Source organism: Eubalaena glacialis, chromosome 7, assembly GCF_028564815.1.
Source record: "Eubalaena glacialis isolate mEubGla1 chromosome 7, mEubGla1.1.hap2.+ XY, whole genome shotgun sequence".
In the NCBI taxonomy this organism is placed as follows: Eukaryota; Metazoa; Chordata; class Mammalia; order Artiodactyla; family Balaenidae; genus Eubalaena; species Eubalaena glacialis.
The window spans coordinates 109,546,297-109,562,395 of NC_083722.1; the positions used below are offsets into that span (position 1 = coordinate 109,546,297).

The following is a 16,099-nucleotide window of genomic DNA, read 5'->3' on the forward strand; positions in this document are numbered from 1 at the left end:
GGCAGGAGAGGAGGCACGGGTAAGGACCTCACGGCTCACGTGAGCTCCTTCCCAAGAGCCCTCGGGCCTGATAGAGGGCACAGCCCCTTTGTAATAGCGGGACCATACGGGCACCTGAGAATGGGCCATTCTTAGTCCCTCTGAAGTTGAGTTTCAAATGTCCCCAGGGGGCAGTTTTATCCACAATGAGGCCACTAAATTAATAGTAATGGCCCACATTTATCAAGCAGGCTCTCAGGGCTGGCCATACACAATCTTGTTCCATTACGGCGGCCCTACAACCCTAGGAGGGCAGAGTTATGGTCTCCCCAAGTATAGCTGAGGACCCTGAGGCCCAGAGAGGAAAAGGCACCTGCCTGAGTTAGAAGTGGCAGAACAAGGGTTTCAACCCAGGTAGCCAAACCATGCCTGAGGCAACGAGGCCCCGGTGGACACCTGAGTAGCTGGGTGAGTGCCAGCGCCCTGGGTGGTCAGGCTGTGCCAGGCACGGCAGAGAACGGACAGGGCTGTGGTCTCGGGCCCCATTCAAGCGAGAAGAATGAAGTGCCTGCATTTCTTTGTCTGTAAATTCAGCTGTCCAGAGGGTGGGGAGCAAGGGTGGGGGGTGAATGTGTCTGTAACGGTTATTGTCTGCAAGTGGGAAATATGTCCATGGAAAAGAGCCCCAGTTCCAGGAGCCCGGGTACTTGTGAGCACATACTGAAGGCCCGCGTGTCAGGAGACGGACGTGGACCACCTGGGTGAGGCCGACTGACCCTTTCTGGCCTAAGATTCCCCAGCCCTGGTCCTAACGCTAACGCTAGCAGTTAACGCTAGCAGTTAACTCCCTCTTCTGTGGGCCTGCTCCTGGGCCAGGTTCTAAGAGGTGGAGAGACACCTTGAAGCAGCAAATCCACACACAAAAGAGAGGGAGTCTCATCTTGTGATCATGAGGGGCCACCCCCTTCCTTAACACCGTCCCCTGCCCCTGGCTCTCAACCCCATGCAAGGCCTCATCTGTTATTTCCAGGATCGAAGGGACTACTGAGCACCCAATTTAATGGCTCATGGAGAGCAGGAAAAGCAATGCACTAATACATTTTTGATGCATCTCTAAGCACTGTGTTAGAAGGACTTCCCGGTATGTCAGCTAAGAGCTACCCAAACTTCAGGCCTCCATGTTCTGCCTTTCTGATGTTTGGCCTATGTGTATACTTTTGCAGTTATTGACTATATTGTGGAAAACTGCAAAAATGCCCATAATTCTCCATTCCTCTCATAAAGAGACAGAGCCTATTTCCCCACCTCTTGAGTCTGAGTTAGTCTTGTGGTTCTTTTTGGCCAATGGGACATTAACAAAAATGCTGCAAACAGAGGCTTGAAAAGTGCTCCTGCACTGGGGCTTCCCCATCTGTTGTTTTTGGAATGCTGAGCCACCTAGGAACCAGCCCAGGCTAGCCTGCAGGGTAATGAGACCACAGGGACCAGTTGCCTGTGGCACCCCAGCCAATAGCTAGCCAATTTCCAGAAGAGCTACCCTGACGCCCTACAGCTGACCTACTAGTGAGGGAGCCCAGCAAAGACCAGAAGAACTGCCCAGCCAAGCTCAGCCCAAACTGCCAAACAGCAGAACCATGAGCCAAATAAAATAAATGGCTGTTTGAATTTGGGGATGGGTGTTACCCGGCAAATGCTAACTGATACATATTTTTCACTCTAGCTACTCACCTCTTGACTTGAGTAACTACTTCAGCTTCATATATGCATTTTTCTCTGTGCAATAACAGGTTTGATGTGCTAACTATATTTTTTCTAAAATACATTAAGAAAACTATATCATTTTCAGACAACATAAGAACATATACCTGCCTTTGGGAAACAATCCTCACAGAGATCCCATGGGTGTAGGAACGATTCACTCCCCTCATTTGACAGTTAAAGAAACTGAGGCTCAGAAAGGGGCAGTGACTTGCTGGAGGTCAAACAGCCAGTAAAATGGCAGAACTGAGGTTCGATTCCAGGCCTGTCTGAGACCAAAGGCATGGATTTATCTCCAGATCTGTACCCCTCCTTCCACCCACCCCACCCCAAGAGAGTGGCTCCCCTATCCCTGGGGAGAAGACGAGGGAGCGGGCTGCCCACTGCCTCCTCCCCTTCCCCCTCCGTCCTCCGCGAGGCCAGCCTTACTCCCAGAACTCGGTGACGGGGGAGGTGAAGTTGGCGGTGCTGAGGGAGATCCACAGGCTCTTGTTCCTGCGCAAGGTGTCTTCCAAGCACTGGGGCGTGTTCCAGCTGTGGTTGCAGTTCGCCCAGGGCAGCTCCGACTGGAAGGACTGGAACAGGTAGTATGTGGCCCAGGCCAGGATGATGATGTAGTATATGTTCAGGAGGGACACAATCACAATGGAGGCATAGCCGATGCCTGCAAGTGCGGGTAAGCGAGACGAGCATCAGAGGGAGGCCAGACCCACCATGGCCGCACCCTCCACCAGAAAACCCTGGAATCTGCAGGCCCGGGGCCAGAAGAGGCCCTTCAACAGTGCCCAGCAAATGTCTGTAGGATGAATGGATGACTGGATGGATGGATAGGTGAAGGAATGGGTGCTTAGATAAATCAGATAGTTGGATGAATCGAAGGATGTATGAAAGAGGGATAGATGGATGGATGGATGGATGGATGGGTGGACGGATGGATGGTTAGATGGACTCATAGATGAATGGATGGATGTTGGAATGATGGATATTCACTTTGTTGGATGGATGTACGGATGGTGGTTGAAGAGAAGGTTAGGGAGATGAACGGACGGATGAACGAGTGGATGGGTAGATGGAGGATGGTTGGATGGATAGATGGATTGCCTAACTATTGACTAGTTTAATGAAAGAAAGGTTTAATGGATAGATGGATGGGTAGATTTACATGGATGACTGAGTGAACAGACTCACACATTCTCCCGCCCCTGCCAATTATAATCGTGACAGTATTATCTTATGAGGGCATACTAGGAACTAGGCACAGGACTAAATGTTACAATAATAATAAAGCTACCACTGGTTTGGGGCTTACTATGTGCACAAAGCACTTTTACATGGCTATGTCGTTTTGTCTTCATAGCAATCCTTGAAGTAAGCATATTATTTCCATGTTACAGATGTGGAAACTGAGGCACAAAGAGATTAAGTGACTTTCCCAAAGTCACAAGAATTAGCAAAACGAGGAATTGGGACTTGAAGCCAGAAAGAACGGTTCCTGAAAGGCTTCTCTTCTGCACTCTACTGCTTAGCAGCTACCGGCTCCCTTATCCTTTAACAACCCAGAGAGGCGGGAACAGCTATGTGGAATGAGTAGCAGCGTCACGTGTACAACGTGCTGGCCGTGACCTGCGTCAGGCACGGTGCCAAGCGGCCTGCATGAGGCTCCATTGTACCTGGCAAACAGTAGGTGCTCAATAAAAATTTGCTGAACCGATGAACACCAGGCCCCAGGTGACCTTTGTCCCACACTCACCAGCAAACAAGGGGCAGATCTTCTCCCAGCAGGTGATGCCCCCTTCAGAGGTGTACTGGCCTATGATTACCTCCAGGAAAAACACAGGCAGGCCGCCCCCAAACAGGAAAATGAAATACGGTATGAGAAATGCACCTGCAGAGAAAGAAGAGCGGGGTGAGGCTCAGGCGGCGGCTGTCACGGGGCCGAGGCTGCAGGTCTCCTTCCCAAGCCCTCCCGGCCAATGGAATCAGAGGGCATGGGTGAGGGACATGAGGGTAAAGGCCAAACTCCTGGACCTGGCTGAAACTTCTCCAGGCCCTGCCCACCTGTCGGGCATCACCCTTCCCGGGTGCCCTCTTGCCTTCCGCAAATCTACCAGGTGCTTGAAGTCCCTGAGCCTTTGTTTAAGCTGCGTGCCTGCCCACCTGCCTGCCTTCCCCACGCCCGTCCACCCGAAGAAGGAATGCTCAGCCTTTAACACCCGTCTCAAACGGGCCTCCTCGTTAAAGCCTTCAGCTAGCCTTCCCTGGCCCGCCCGGGGCAGGAAGCTGAGAAGAACTAGTTAGGAAGGGTGATGGGAAGCGAGAGGTGGGCCGCTCCAGCCGGGGGTGGGAGCCAGGGGACGAGGGAGCGGCAAAGAATCGGGCAAGGGTTCCTACCTGGTGTCCACTAATGGCTTCAGCGGGTCCATAAACCCTTTGAAACTGTGGGCAACTTGGGTCTATGTGTATGTACTTTGTTCGGGGGAGCGTCTAGGGTACTCATCAGAGTCCCAGAGGCACCTGAGACCTACAAAAGGTTAAGAAACCAGGCTCGAAGGCAGAATTTCCCGAAAGGTGGTTCTCCTGACGGGAGCAACACGCGCATGCCCGGCTCTGCCGGCGCGCCAGCCCTCGGTCATGGGCCGCCACGAGGAGCTGGGAGTGAGTTCTCACTACCAGTTCTCACTGCGTCAGCCAGAAAGTCTCCATCGTGTCTGACCAACTTGAACTTCTCCAACAGGAGAGGATTCTAGCTCAGAGCCTTCAACAGGTAAAAAAACAAAACCCAAAAAACTCAGACCAACCAACTAACCAACTGACCGAACAGAGAATGTACACTTAACAAACACCTTCATCTAAGTGAAGGGGTCTAAAGGGACAAACTTCCGGTTATAAGATAAATTGGCCCTGGGCGTGTCATGTATAGCATCGTGACGCCAGTAACAACATACTGGACTGTGCATTTGAAAGTTGCTAAGGGACTTCCCTGGCGGTCCAGTGGTTGAGACTCCGTACTCCCAACGCAGGGGGCACGGGTCTGATCCCTGGTCAGGGAACTAAGATCCCGCATGCCGCACGGCGCGGCCAGAAAAAAACAACAAAAAAAATGGAAGCTGCTAAGAGAGCAAAATCTTAACAGTTCTCATCACAAGAAAAAAAAATCTGTAACTATGTGAGGTGATGGATGTTAACTAGACTTACTGTGGTGATCATTTATCAATATAGACATAAATCATATTGTATCCCTTAAATTAAAACAGGGTTTTATGTCAATTCTATCTCAATAAAACTGGAAAAAAGTAAAAATTAAAAATTAAAAAAATCTTCACTGTATTTTTTTTTTTCCTGGATACCACCTTTCCATTATGGCAAATGATACTGGCTTTTTACATTTAAGGTGGGAAACCAAGCTTGCTTTTGAACTACATTTGGTTTAAGTTAGAAAAGCAAAGGTTAAAAAAGTTATAAAGTAAGGAAGAGTGGGGAGGTACAGAGCTGTGAGGGAATTTACAAAGGGGGCGTGTGAATATCTGAGGCTCGGGGGACTCCGGCCTGGCCTCATGGCACTCTTCAGAGATGGTAAACTGGAGGATCAGAGAGGGTAAGGGATCTGCTCAAGGTAACACAGTAAGACCCTGACACAGCACCACGTGATTCCCAGTCATGCTCATCTCCTGCTTCTGAGGAGTGGGCTGGGGGCTAAGCAGGCTGACCCGGGGGAGGTCAAGGTGGGAGCCTGGAAAGCCAGGCATGGGGAGGCCACCCACGCTCTGGCCCGACCCTTCTCCTCCAATGCCACTCTCTGCCCAGCCCAGGCTCACCTCCACCATTTTTGTAGCAGAGGTACGGGAACCGCCAGACGTTGCCCAAGCCGACGAAGCCGCCAGCCACGGAGAGCACAAAGTCAATCTTGCTGGCCCACTTCTCCCTCTGCGGGGGCTTCCCCTCAGCCTCATCCTCAGGCCGTGTGCCTGGGCTCTTCCCTGGGGATGGCTTCAGGATATCCTTGTGGAAGTCTTTGAGACACTGCAGCTTCTCCTTGGTGGCCATGTCCTTCTCGCTTTCTGTGGGGGACAGAACAGAGCGCAACGTGCGTCAGTAAGGGACACCCTGTGTGTCTTAACACAACCCGGCTGGCCGGCTCTGGCCTGCTGCCGCCTCGTCTGTCCACTCCTCTGACCCCCTAGGTGATCGGGGACCTAGTGATCCAGGGACTGACAGGTGCCATTCCCAACAGAAGCAGCGGGGCCCACGCCCGGCGTACCCGAATGTCACCCCCCACCCTCCACATGCAGGGAGATAAGCATGAAGCCACCCAGCCCTGGCAGCATCTCTGCAGAATACCGCACCCTCCAGGCAGGTCTAGGGCAGCTTCCGAATAACAGCCTGCCTGTATTTTCTAGAAATGATCTCCAAATTTCAGATTTGCACAGAAAGCAATGCCTCCCGTTTCACTCACACCTCAGCACAGGGCCTGGCCCACAGGAGGTGCTCGTTCCTCACTGTTTAAAGAATGGATAAACACAAACACACTTGTGGTTTCAGGCTGGAATGGAAGCGATATTTGAAAACAGGGTTTCCATCACATACAGAAAATGGATGCTTATAAAATACATTTGCAACTTATTAACCAGTCACATCTCTGCGGCATAAGAAATAAGGGATTTGCACTGGTCAGGATTATGGAAGAATGCCGGTTAATCCCCACATGTCCAGCCCTCTCTCTCCATGCTCTGGCCTGCTCTGACCCCTGTATCATCCAGGGCCCTGGCCCTCTGACTACCCTGTGGGTTTCGCAAGGGGAGGCCCCAGGGGATACCAAATCTCTAAGCCCCCAGGAGCCGTTCACAGTCACCTTCAGCCCACCCCTGCTGGGACCCCATTCTAGAGGAAGTCGGCCACCGGCCAGCGCAGCGCCCCTGCTCTCTGTACTTCCTCAGGTCCCCGAGCCCTCGCTGTCCCTGGCAGCTCGACCTTGAGGGCAAGAGCATCCCAAGTCCCAGCCCAGTGGGAGAGGGTGCCTTCTACCCCCACATGGCAGAGGACCATGAAGACAGATGAGCCTTAGTTTCCCCACGTGCAGAATGAAAAGGATGATGGCAGAGGTGACCGACTCATAGCCAAGCAGCTCTGAACACAACCTGCTTGTTTTCGTGATCCAAATCGGTGGCCAACACTGAAATATCAGATTCCAGAGAAAAGTCGAGATTCCTAGGTTTTCTTACAAAATCGGAAGGGGGGCCACGTTGGGTTCACACTCCCCACAGTGACCATCAGCTGGACCAGAGGCGGCCATCACCCCGGCACACCGGGGCCAGAGCACCATCCGGCTCACGGGACCTGTCCAGGGGCGTCTGAGTCCGCCTGTCACAGTGGCACTAGCTGAAAATGCCTTCCTTGCTTCCTTGTTAATGGTCTCCTCCACAACTAGAACAGAGGCTCCGTGGAACCGGGACCTGCCTTGTCCACTGCTGGGTGCCCCGAGCTGGCGCACAGTAGGTCGTCAGGCAAGGACTGTTGGGTAGATGGTTCCCAGAGTGCGTCTGCAAGCAGCTGGGGCCAAGTACCAACCCCAGCTCTGCCGCTTCCCAACCCCATGACACTGGCAGGTCCTCGGCGTGTGGCCCAGAGGCATCGGGGCAGGGCCAGGTGAGGGCTGCCGAGGACCCGGGGGGTGGCGAGGGGACGCGCTGGCCTGGCCCCAGCAGTGGGCCCTCCAGGGCCGTGCTCTGAGGAGCAGAGGCACGCAGCACAACAGAACCCCCGTTCCCCCACGCCTCCTTCCTCTCCTGGCTGGGGGTGGGGGACCCCGATTGTTTCGCTATCTGGCGGTGAGCAGACCAAGAAAAGGCTTCCTGGAGCCGCCGGGCGGCTCACTGGGCCTTCCTCTGTCTCCCGGCGACGGCATCCGCAGGCCTTTCTTTGCCCGCTCCCTCGGGGCGACGCGGGGTTCTGCCGAGCGCACGGCTGCTGTAAAAATAGCCCGGGCGGCCAGCATTGTTCCAGCGCTGATCCGTGCAGCCCCTGATGGTTATCTGAGCGGCCCATTGTGGGCCGGCTGGATGGGAGCATAATTGGAGGATGTGGGACTCCACTCCCTCTTAGTGGGGATGTTTTCCAGGGAATGACCCCTGAGCCTCCTCACCAAGAAGGGCCGGTGCCGCCCTTTCGGGCCCTCCTTGGATCTCGGGGCCGGAAGGCACTTCACCAGGTCAGCCAGACGGAGGAGGGGGGAGGTGGCCGGCTTCTGCTCACATAGGCTGGGGGCACTGGCGAAAGCCACCCTGAGCCCTGGCTCTGCCCTCTGGGCCCCAGGCCCACTTGTGACTCTGGCCCTCAGAGAACCCTCTAGAAACATGAGGCAGGGAGCAGCCACAAGCTCCCTGAGACCCTCGGCTCCAGGCTCTGGTTCCATATAAGATGAGACCTCCAGCCCCCTTTTCCGCACTCAGGACCCCATCTTCCCGACGCCTGTACCTGAACCAGGATTGGGGGTGAGGCCTGTCATGTCCTGGTGTTGTAGTGGTCTCCTCACTCCTCATTGCCAAGGTGTACCTGCAGATGTGTTCCTGCATCACTGACACCTGTCCCACCTGTGGCTGCTGTCATCACAGGCTCGCCTGGCCACTGAGAACACATAGCCCAGTGATGTCCATGGCCTCGCTCAAGACTCACGCCTGGATGAGGTCTGAGCCACTGAGAACACATAGCCCAGTGATGTCCATGGCCTCGCTCAAGACTCACGCCTGGATGAGGTCTGAGCCACGTGCAGACACCCCAACTCCCTCTCAGGGGGGCTCCTTCCAAGCTCCTCTGGGGTGTCCGAGGAAGCCCCAGAAGCAAGATCCGCGGATTCTGCCTCCTGTACATTCCTGGCATCCACCCACTTCTCCATCACCATGGCAACTGCCTGGCTCCAGGCTCGACAGCCCTCCATGGGCATCCCCTGCAGCCTCCTCCTGGGTCTCCCTGCTGCTACTCTGCCCACCCCACCCCTACAATCTGTTCTCAAAACAGCAGCTGAAGGCAACTTACAAAGCAGACTCAGATCATAATGCCCTCCCACCGCAACCCTCCGTCACTCCCGGAAGAAAACACAAGCTCCTCACCACAGCTACTGGGTCTCAGCACAGGCCCCTTTTCCTTGGGACACTGGTCCCACATAACTGCTTTAGTTCAGCCCACCCCTCAGGCTCGGGCTCCCTGCATGGCCGCTCCAGGCCCTCTGGTGGCAGCCTGGCCCCTGCAGGAATCAAAGGGGGAGCCCCGGCCTAGAAGTTGAGAGCCACGTCCTGGATGAGTGACCTCAGGCAAGTTATTCCACCCTCTGGCCCTCCATGTTCTCCTGTGTAAAGAGGGATAACTGTGGCCACCTCACAGGGATGTTATGAGGACTGAAAGAGGGGGTGCCCATGGCAAGTGCTCCTGAACTAGTATCTGCCAGTACTACTCTGCTGTTATTGCCCTAATTATTACGGGGTCCACGCTGACCATGCGGTACGGAAGGCCTCAGTCCTACTCAGGGGGAGATCAGCAAGACCCAGAGAGGCCAAGTGACACTCCTGAGGTCGCGAAGCTGGGAGTGACAGCGACCATGATGTTCTGGAACCCCCAGCTCCGCCTCCACTGTCCCTTGGCCAGTCCAGCCCGTCCAACTCTGCAGATCCCCGAGAGACTCACTAACTCTCTCTCGCCCGTCACTCACCAACATCGCGCCCCCTGGTGCAGCCAGCACTTGGGAACGAGCTCCCTCCGAGCTCCCTCCGAGGTGTCCCAGACGCCCGCTGCCTTGCAGGCCGCCGCTGAGCGCTGTTTTCCTTGGCGCCAGGCCCAGGGCTATTTTGTAGCGACCGTGATACATTATTCCCCATTTTAAGAGCTTCCTATTTGCTTATTACAGCTACAAGTGATTAGAATCGGCTCCAATACAGAGGCTCCACGACGAAGGCTCCCTTCTTGCCCAGCTGAAACTCCTACTCTGTTCCTGGGGTGGAGGTCACGGCCAGGGCCTGGTTCTGGTGCCTGAAGGCCAACGCGCAGATCACCTGGTCGGCTTGTGACACGTACTCAGACAGAGCCAACCTAGTGCCAGCGATGCCGTGGGTTGACAAGATGTTCCTTTGCTTCCTCCCAATGTAAAACTACCAAATTTTTGAGTACTTTAATTCTCTGCTGAGCTGTCTGTACACAGTTTTCTATGCACTCTTCAAACACCCTCAACACTGCACAAGGGATTTTTAGGACCGTTTTACGGATGGGGGGAGTTGAGGCTGAAGCAGGGAAGAGGGTGGCCTGGCTGAGGATACACAGGTGGGAAGGAGACTAGAGGCAGAATTCCCAGCTGGTCTGCCCAACGCTGAAAGCACTGGAGCGAAGGTTAGAGAGCAGCCTCTGCAGGGTTTGCAGATGCGGACACTGAGGCCAGAGGGAAAGGACTGCAGAGGTACAGAGCCAGCAGCAGGGCAGGGCTGGGGACCCCAGGTGCCCACGCACCAGCCAGCTGGGTCTTGAAATTGAGATGCTACTGAGGGTCCTCCCCCACACCTGCCACCTCAGCCCAAGGCTTTGGGGGAACCAAGCCCAGAAGCTGGGGGGCTCTCTGCCTTGCCCTCCCCTGCAGAACTTGAACTTTCTCAAGTAAACGGTTTCCCATGTGGCTCTCTCCTGTCGAGAACAATGACTCAAGTCCCCTGTTGTCACTCAGGAGTCCCTACAAGGTTTTTAAATAAGAGGGCAGGTACTTCTTCTGTTTCCTTTTTGGAATACTGTCCCCACCCCAAAAGGGCGTAGCCCACATCTGGGCTATACGATCAATCTCTGGGCCTGACATCTGGGGTTTGGCAAGCGACTCCCAGAATCCCCGAACTGGGGCAGGAGGACAGCTGGACGACAGATCCATTCATTTCACAGGTAGGGAGCCTGCAACCTGCACGGCCCCCAGCCCGCTGGGTCTGCTATGGAAACAAGCAAGCGGCTGGACCCCTTGTCTGCCCTTTCCAGAGCAGGGGTCCCTCCTCCTCTCTCCTTTCCTTATCCCCCGTCTCGACTCCAGAGCCAGTGTTCTGGGCTCACAGAGGCCACAACTAAGCTGAGTGACCTGGTCCAAGCGACAACCCTCTCTGTGCCTCAGTTTCCTCACTGGTTAAAAAATGGAGGTAAAAATAAAACTCGCCTTATAGGGATCAAATAGGATGAAGCCTGTAAAATATTGAGCACAGTGCCTGGTACATACAAGTGATTAATAAATATTAGCTATTATTGAAGAAAACATCTGATCACATTGGGATTTTACTACACTATGTGGCAGGCATCGTATCCTGAGCGTTTAAAAAAAAGAAAAAGAAAGCAAGCTGCATTTATTGGGCACTGGCTGCATGCACACTTATTTAGCACTGTGCTAAGCGCTTTGCAAGCATTTTCTGAATTAACCCTGTCCATGGGTGGCCATTACCATCTGCCTTTTGCTGACAAGGCACAGAGTGGTGAAGTTACTTGCCCAGGGTCACATAGCAAGCAAAAGGCCGCTGAAGCTTCGAATGGCTCCCAGGTCTATTTTGGCCTCTCAATTCCATGTTCTCAACCACTCGGCTGTTTTGGATCACTTGCTCTAGATATGCCATAAAGTGAAATCAGGTCTGGCGCCTTTATGCCAGCTTCAAGATACTGGGCTGTGCTGACAAATTAGGGAAGTAGGTGAAGGCAAACAGGGAAGTGAGGGGCCACATGACAGAGACAGACAGGGCAGGGCCTGGGGACCCGTGCAGCAGTCAGTGCCCAGGGCCACAGGGGTGGGCTGAGCAGGCCGATGGAACGCACTGACTGGGGCAGGACGGATGGAGCCATGGACTTGAGGCTTCCTCTAGCAAACAGGAAGAGTTTCTCCCAAACTTCTCTGATAGCCCTGGAGGGGCTCCTTCGAGCACTGTCCCCACAGACTGCAGGTGAGGGACGGGCTCAGTAAGGAGGAGGGCCAGGACCAATTAGTAATGTCTACCCCAGGCACGCTGCTTACATACAATCCTGGCCCTAGAGAGCATTTAACAGTTAAGCACCAAAGGAAAAAAAAAACGTGCGTTAAGAGCACTATTTCACTATCTAGGGCAGCTGATTTTGAAAAGAAAGCAGGAATTAATTTTAAAAAAGGGTTTTTTATTCTTTTTCATGAAAAGGTACACCTTTAAAAGATCTGATCATTTGATTGAATCATTTGATCATTTGATTGACCTTCAATCAAAAGGTCTGTATCCTTCTGTCTTGGTTATCTATTCCTAACTCAGGCTAACTCAAGCATGACAAGCTCAAAGGCCTCCAGGGACCTGGCAGGCAAAGAATGGACGCCAGTGGGGAAGGGCCTGCAGAATATGCCACGGGCAGCTCTCCTCAGCTCCAGCTACTGTGGTTGCCTTTGGGATCGAGGCCACTGAGGCCAGGTCCTCCAATTTCTGGAGAGGTATTGAAATCTGAGACGTATGTGCACATACAACTTCCAATTTCTACAACATCGTGTGGGCCAAATACCCAGTTTGTCCTCTTTGGTCAGACCATTGTCTCAGGTCACCCAAGGCAGTCGCAGCAAATGGCAGGACAGGCTCGGCTGGAGATGCTGACCAGCCCAGCCTCCAAGGTCCGATGGCTCGCCCCAGTGAGGTCATCCAGGAAGCCCGGCATTGTTTTGCCAGGAACAAAGTCGAAACAATGAGCGACAATTCTGTGGTCCTAGTGAAAGTGAGTTCTGTTTGGGGAATTGTTTTCAGCACGGCAGCTCTGGGGACAGGGTTTGTTATCTCCTGGGCTCAGCGTCCGTGGGAAAGGCCTTCCCCTCCCCCCACGAAGGCTCATGTCTACCTCCATTCTGCTGAGAGCACCCTGCCTGGCTCAGGCTCGGCCTTCAACCTACACGAGCGCTGACTTCGCCCCAAGCCTCACGGAGCCTTCCTTTTCACAGATCAGGAAGCTGAGGCTCAAAGAAGGGGAGGGTCTGGCCCAGGTCACACAGCCACCAGGCGAGGCCAAGATTTACACCTAGATCCTGCCTCCATGTAGTTGGTGCCACCCCAGGGTAAGGTGGCCTCTGTACAGGGACCTAACAGAGCAGGTCGTACTTCTTGATCTATGGTTCGCAGAGGAAAAAGTGGGTGAAGGTGAGCAGGTTTTGCAAAGAACTGGCCTCTAGGACAACGCCGGGATGGGGGGCAGGATGTGGGCCCAATGTACAGCCTTCTCCTCTCCCCGGCACCAAACCTGCAGGCGGGCGGGGGGAGAAAGGCGCGAGCAGGCTGCTCTGTGGCCAGGTGGCCCGGGGATGGGCGGGCAGCAGGTGCAGGAAGGCCGGCGCTGCCCTCGAGGGGAACGCGAGCTGGGCACACAACACGCCCAAAACAGAGGTGCCCCAGGCTCTGGCCCAGTAGGCCACCGAGTCAGGGGACAGGGCAGTAGGTGAAGAGGCAGAAAGCTGGGTCTGCTTCCAGTTCCAGTTCTGTAGGCCAAGCACTTCCCCTGTGCCTCTTGGATATTTGGGGATAAGACGGAGAGAGGGCAGCTCCGGCGAGCAGTGAGTACCGAATAAATATTTACTGAGAGCATCCTCTACTAGGTGCCAGGCCCTGCTGTAGGGACCGGGGACTCGGAGGTGAGCCCTGGAGCTGACATTCCAGAAGGGGAGACAGACACTAAGTACATACATGAATAAATATTTACGACTGGGACCGGTGAGAAGACAACCAAGCAAGATGAGGGCACAGGGAGTCAGAGGACCCTCTGAGGTGACGTTTCATAGCGGCAGACGCTCACTAAAGACTGGTTCTGGGGGCTTCCCTGGTGGCGCAGTGGTTGAGAATCTGCCTGCCAATGCAGGGGACATGGGTTCGAGCCCTGGTCTGGGAAGATCCCACGTGCCGCGGAGCAACTGGGCCTGTGAGCCACAACTACTGAGCCTGCGCGTCTGGAGCCTGTGCTCCGCAACAAGAGAGGCCGCGATAGTGAGAGGCCCGCGCACCGCGATGAAGAGTGGCCCCCGCTTGCCACAACTAGAGAAAGCCCTCGCACAGAAACGAAGACCCAACACAGCCATAAATAAATAAATAAACAAATACTTTAAAAAAAAAAAAAAAAAAAAAGACTGGTTCTGGGCAGGCCCTGTGCTAAGCCCTTGCAGGTACCAATTCATCTATTCCTCTCACCAGCCTGGATGAAGGAATGAGGCCCAGAGAGGTGAAGTCGCTTGCCCAAAGTCACACAGCAATGGGCTTCAGGGTCTGTGCTTTCAACCACCTTGAAGCTGGGATCTGCATGGCAAACATCTGGGGGAACGGTGTTCTCAGAGCAGGGACAGCGTGTGTGAAGAAGGCCACACTGGGCACGGCAAAGGAACAGAGGGAAGGCCAGTGTGGGACAGAGCAAGGGGGACAGGGCATGGGGCGACCCGGAGAGGAAGCCAGGCCTGGAGGCCAGGTCAGAACCTGGATTTATCTAGCGGGTGGTGAGGGCCCCTGGAGAGCTTTGTGCTGCCCCAAGGAGTGCTCAACTCAGGCTGTCCCTGACCACCTGGCTCCCTCCCACCCTGAAGGGATTCGAGGGCCCATGTTGGGCTTTCCTCTGTAAGCTGTTGCCAGTAGGGACTTTCTAGTGGGGCCTGCAGAGCCCAAGTCCTGAACCTCGACACCTCAGAGCCGCCGGCCCCCTCACTGTGAGCCGAGCACCTGTGGGACAGGCTGAAGTGACCGTCATCTTTTGCAAAGAGGTACCAGCCAAGGATGGGCGGCCAGAACGGCTGTCCCTTGGCCAAGGACCATAACATGGGTGACCGAGAGAAGAAAATGTCCTTGTGAGTCTAGACCCCTGGCCCCTCCGTGGATAAAACCCATGGGTTTTGGAAAGAACAGGGTGAGTCTTTGACGCTATACAATCTGGGACACGTCACTGCCCTCGGACTGGTTCCAGGAAAAACCCCACCTGCCCTACCTGGACCGAGCACCTACCGCCTTCCTGCCCTCAGGGTACTAATATCTGGGGGTGGGGGGCTCATTTCGTCACAATATCACAAAAATGGTTCTCAGTTCAGGAGGAGGACAGGAGTCACGCGTCTGGTTGGAGTGAGGCTTCAAGGAGCAGGTCCCGTGACACCCCCTGGGCTGGGCCCGCGGCCAGGCTGGACCTGGTCCCTGGGGGAAGGCGGAGGTCCAGGAACAGTCAGGCCGCACGAATCTGTTTGAGGGGGCTTGGACCCCAAATGCCACTGAGATTGCCAGCACGCGCCGTAACCACCAATCAGGTGAAAGAGAGGAAGCAGGGAGCCGGGAGGGCGCCGTGGCTGCGGGGGACTCAGGGGGCCTGTTTTCACATACAGGGCGGTGAGTCAGCAGGCAACGGCCTCCTGCCACTGACTCACCAGCCGCAAGCCTGTCACTCTTCTCCCCGCCTGCTTCCCCACCGCCCCGGCCCCAGCCGGGCTCTGCCGGAAGTGTGGGTAGAGTAGGTCAACCATGATCCTGAGACAGGCTCTGCAGAACCCAGGATTATTTCTGGAGGCCACAAAAAAAAGAGACATGAGAAAAAAGAAAGGCTCGGTTTCTGTTTCCTCAAACTTCCCCTTTCAAGCTGTACGAACCCAAACGCTCCTCACTCCTCTAGCTGGCTGTGAAAAGCAAACAGAGGGCAGCCCCTCCCTCCCTCTACAGAAACTGGAGAGAGACAGGCCCTTGGGGCAAGGCCAGCTAAGGCCAGGCGTGTGGCCCAGCGCTCGCTCAGAGCCGGCCATCCCCAACTCTGTCACCAGGGCTCTGCTGGAAGTTACAGCTCCAGGGAAACCAGCCAGGGCAGCCTTTGCAGTAGGGCCTTGAGCAAGTCACTGCTCTCAGCCTCGGTGTCACCTTCCGTAAGATGGGCATCACATCCTGTCTACATTGTGACAACTCCTAGCTCATTAGTGTTTGTAAACAAGCTCCCTGTTCTCACCGTTCCTCTTTTAATCATGTTTCTTCTCAAAGAGGAAGGACTTTCTTTTTCCTGCCCAGCTCCACGCTTACCTCGCCCTCACTTAGAAATTTAGCTCAAGGAGAGTTTGGTGCCTGTGGAGTGAAAACAGCCTGGGATTCAGCAAGGAAGAGGGGGTGATCCGCTGGCACGGGCTGCCGCTGCGCCCACCGCGGAGCAAAGGGGCTTGTTGCCTGGGCTTTTACTCCATTTGTCTGGAAGTCAAGTTTCAAGCATCCTCCACCATCCAGAGCCCACCCAAGATGCCCAGGGGCCTCTGAACCACACAGCCCGTGCTTTCCCATGCCTCCCTCCACACCTCAGCTCCTGCTGTTCCCTTAGCCCAGCACGCTGCTCCCCGAGTAACTCACAGGCAATCCCCCAGGATGGTGGCCCC

The 16,099-nt window shown here is 54.7% G+C and overlaps 1 protein-coding gene across 3 annotated transcripts in view; it reads right to left on the reverse strand.

Annotated features, from left to right (window-relative positions):
* Window positions 1-16,099, reverse strand: part of SLC6A6 (solute carrier family 6 member 6) — an 80,017-nt gene that overhangs the window by 35,218 nt on the left and 28,700 nt on the right. For all 3 annotated transcript variants that reach the window (XM_061197322.1, XM_061197321.1, XM_061197319.1), the window contains 3 exons: window positions 5,553-5,795; window positions 3,488-3,622; window positions 2,167-2,401 (listed from right to left, as the gene is read on the reverse strand). In XM_061197322.1, coding sequence (XP_061053305.1) covers window positions 2,167-2,401; window positions 3,488-3,622; window positions 5,553-5,781 — 599 coding nt within the window. In that variant the 5' untranslated portion in view covers window positions 5,782-5,795. The remainder of the gene's footprint in view (window positions 1-2,166; window positions 2,402-3,487; window positions 3,623-5,552; window positions 5,796-16,099) is intronic.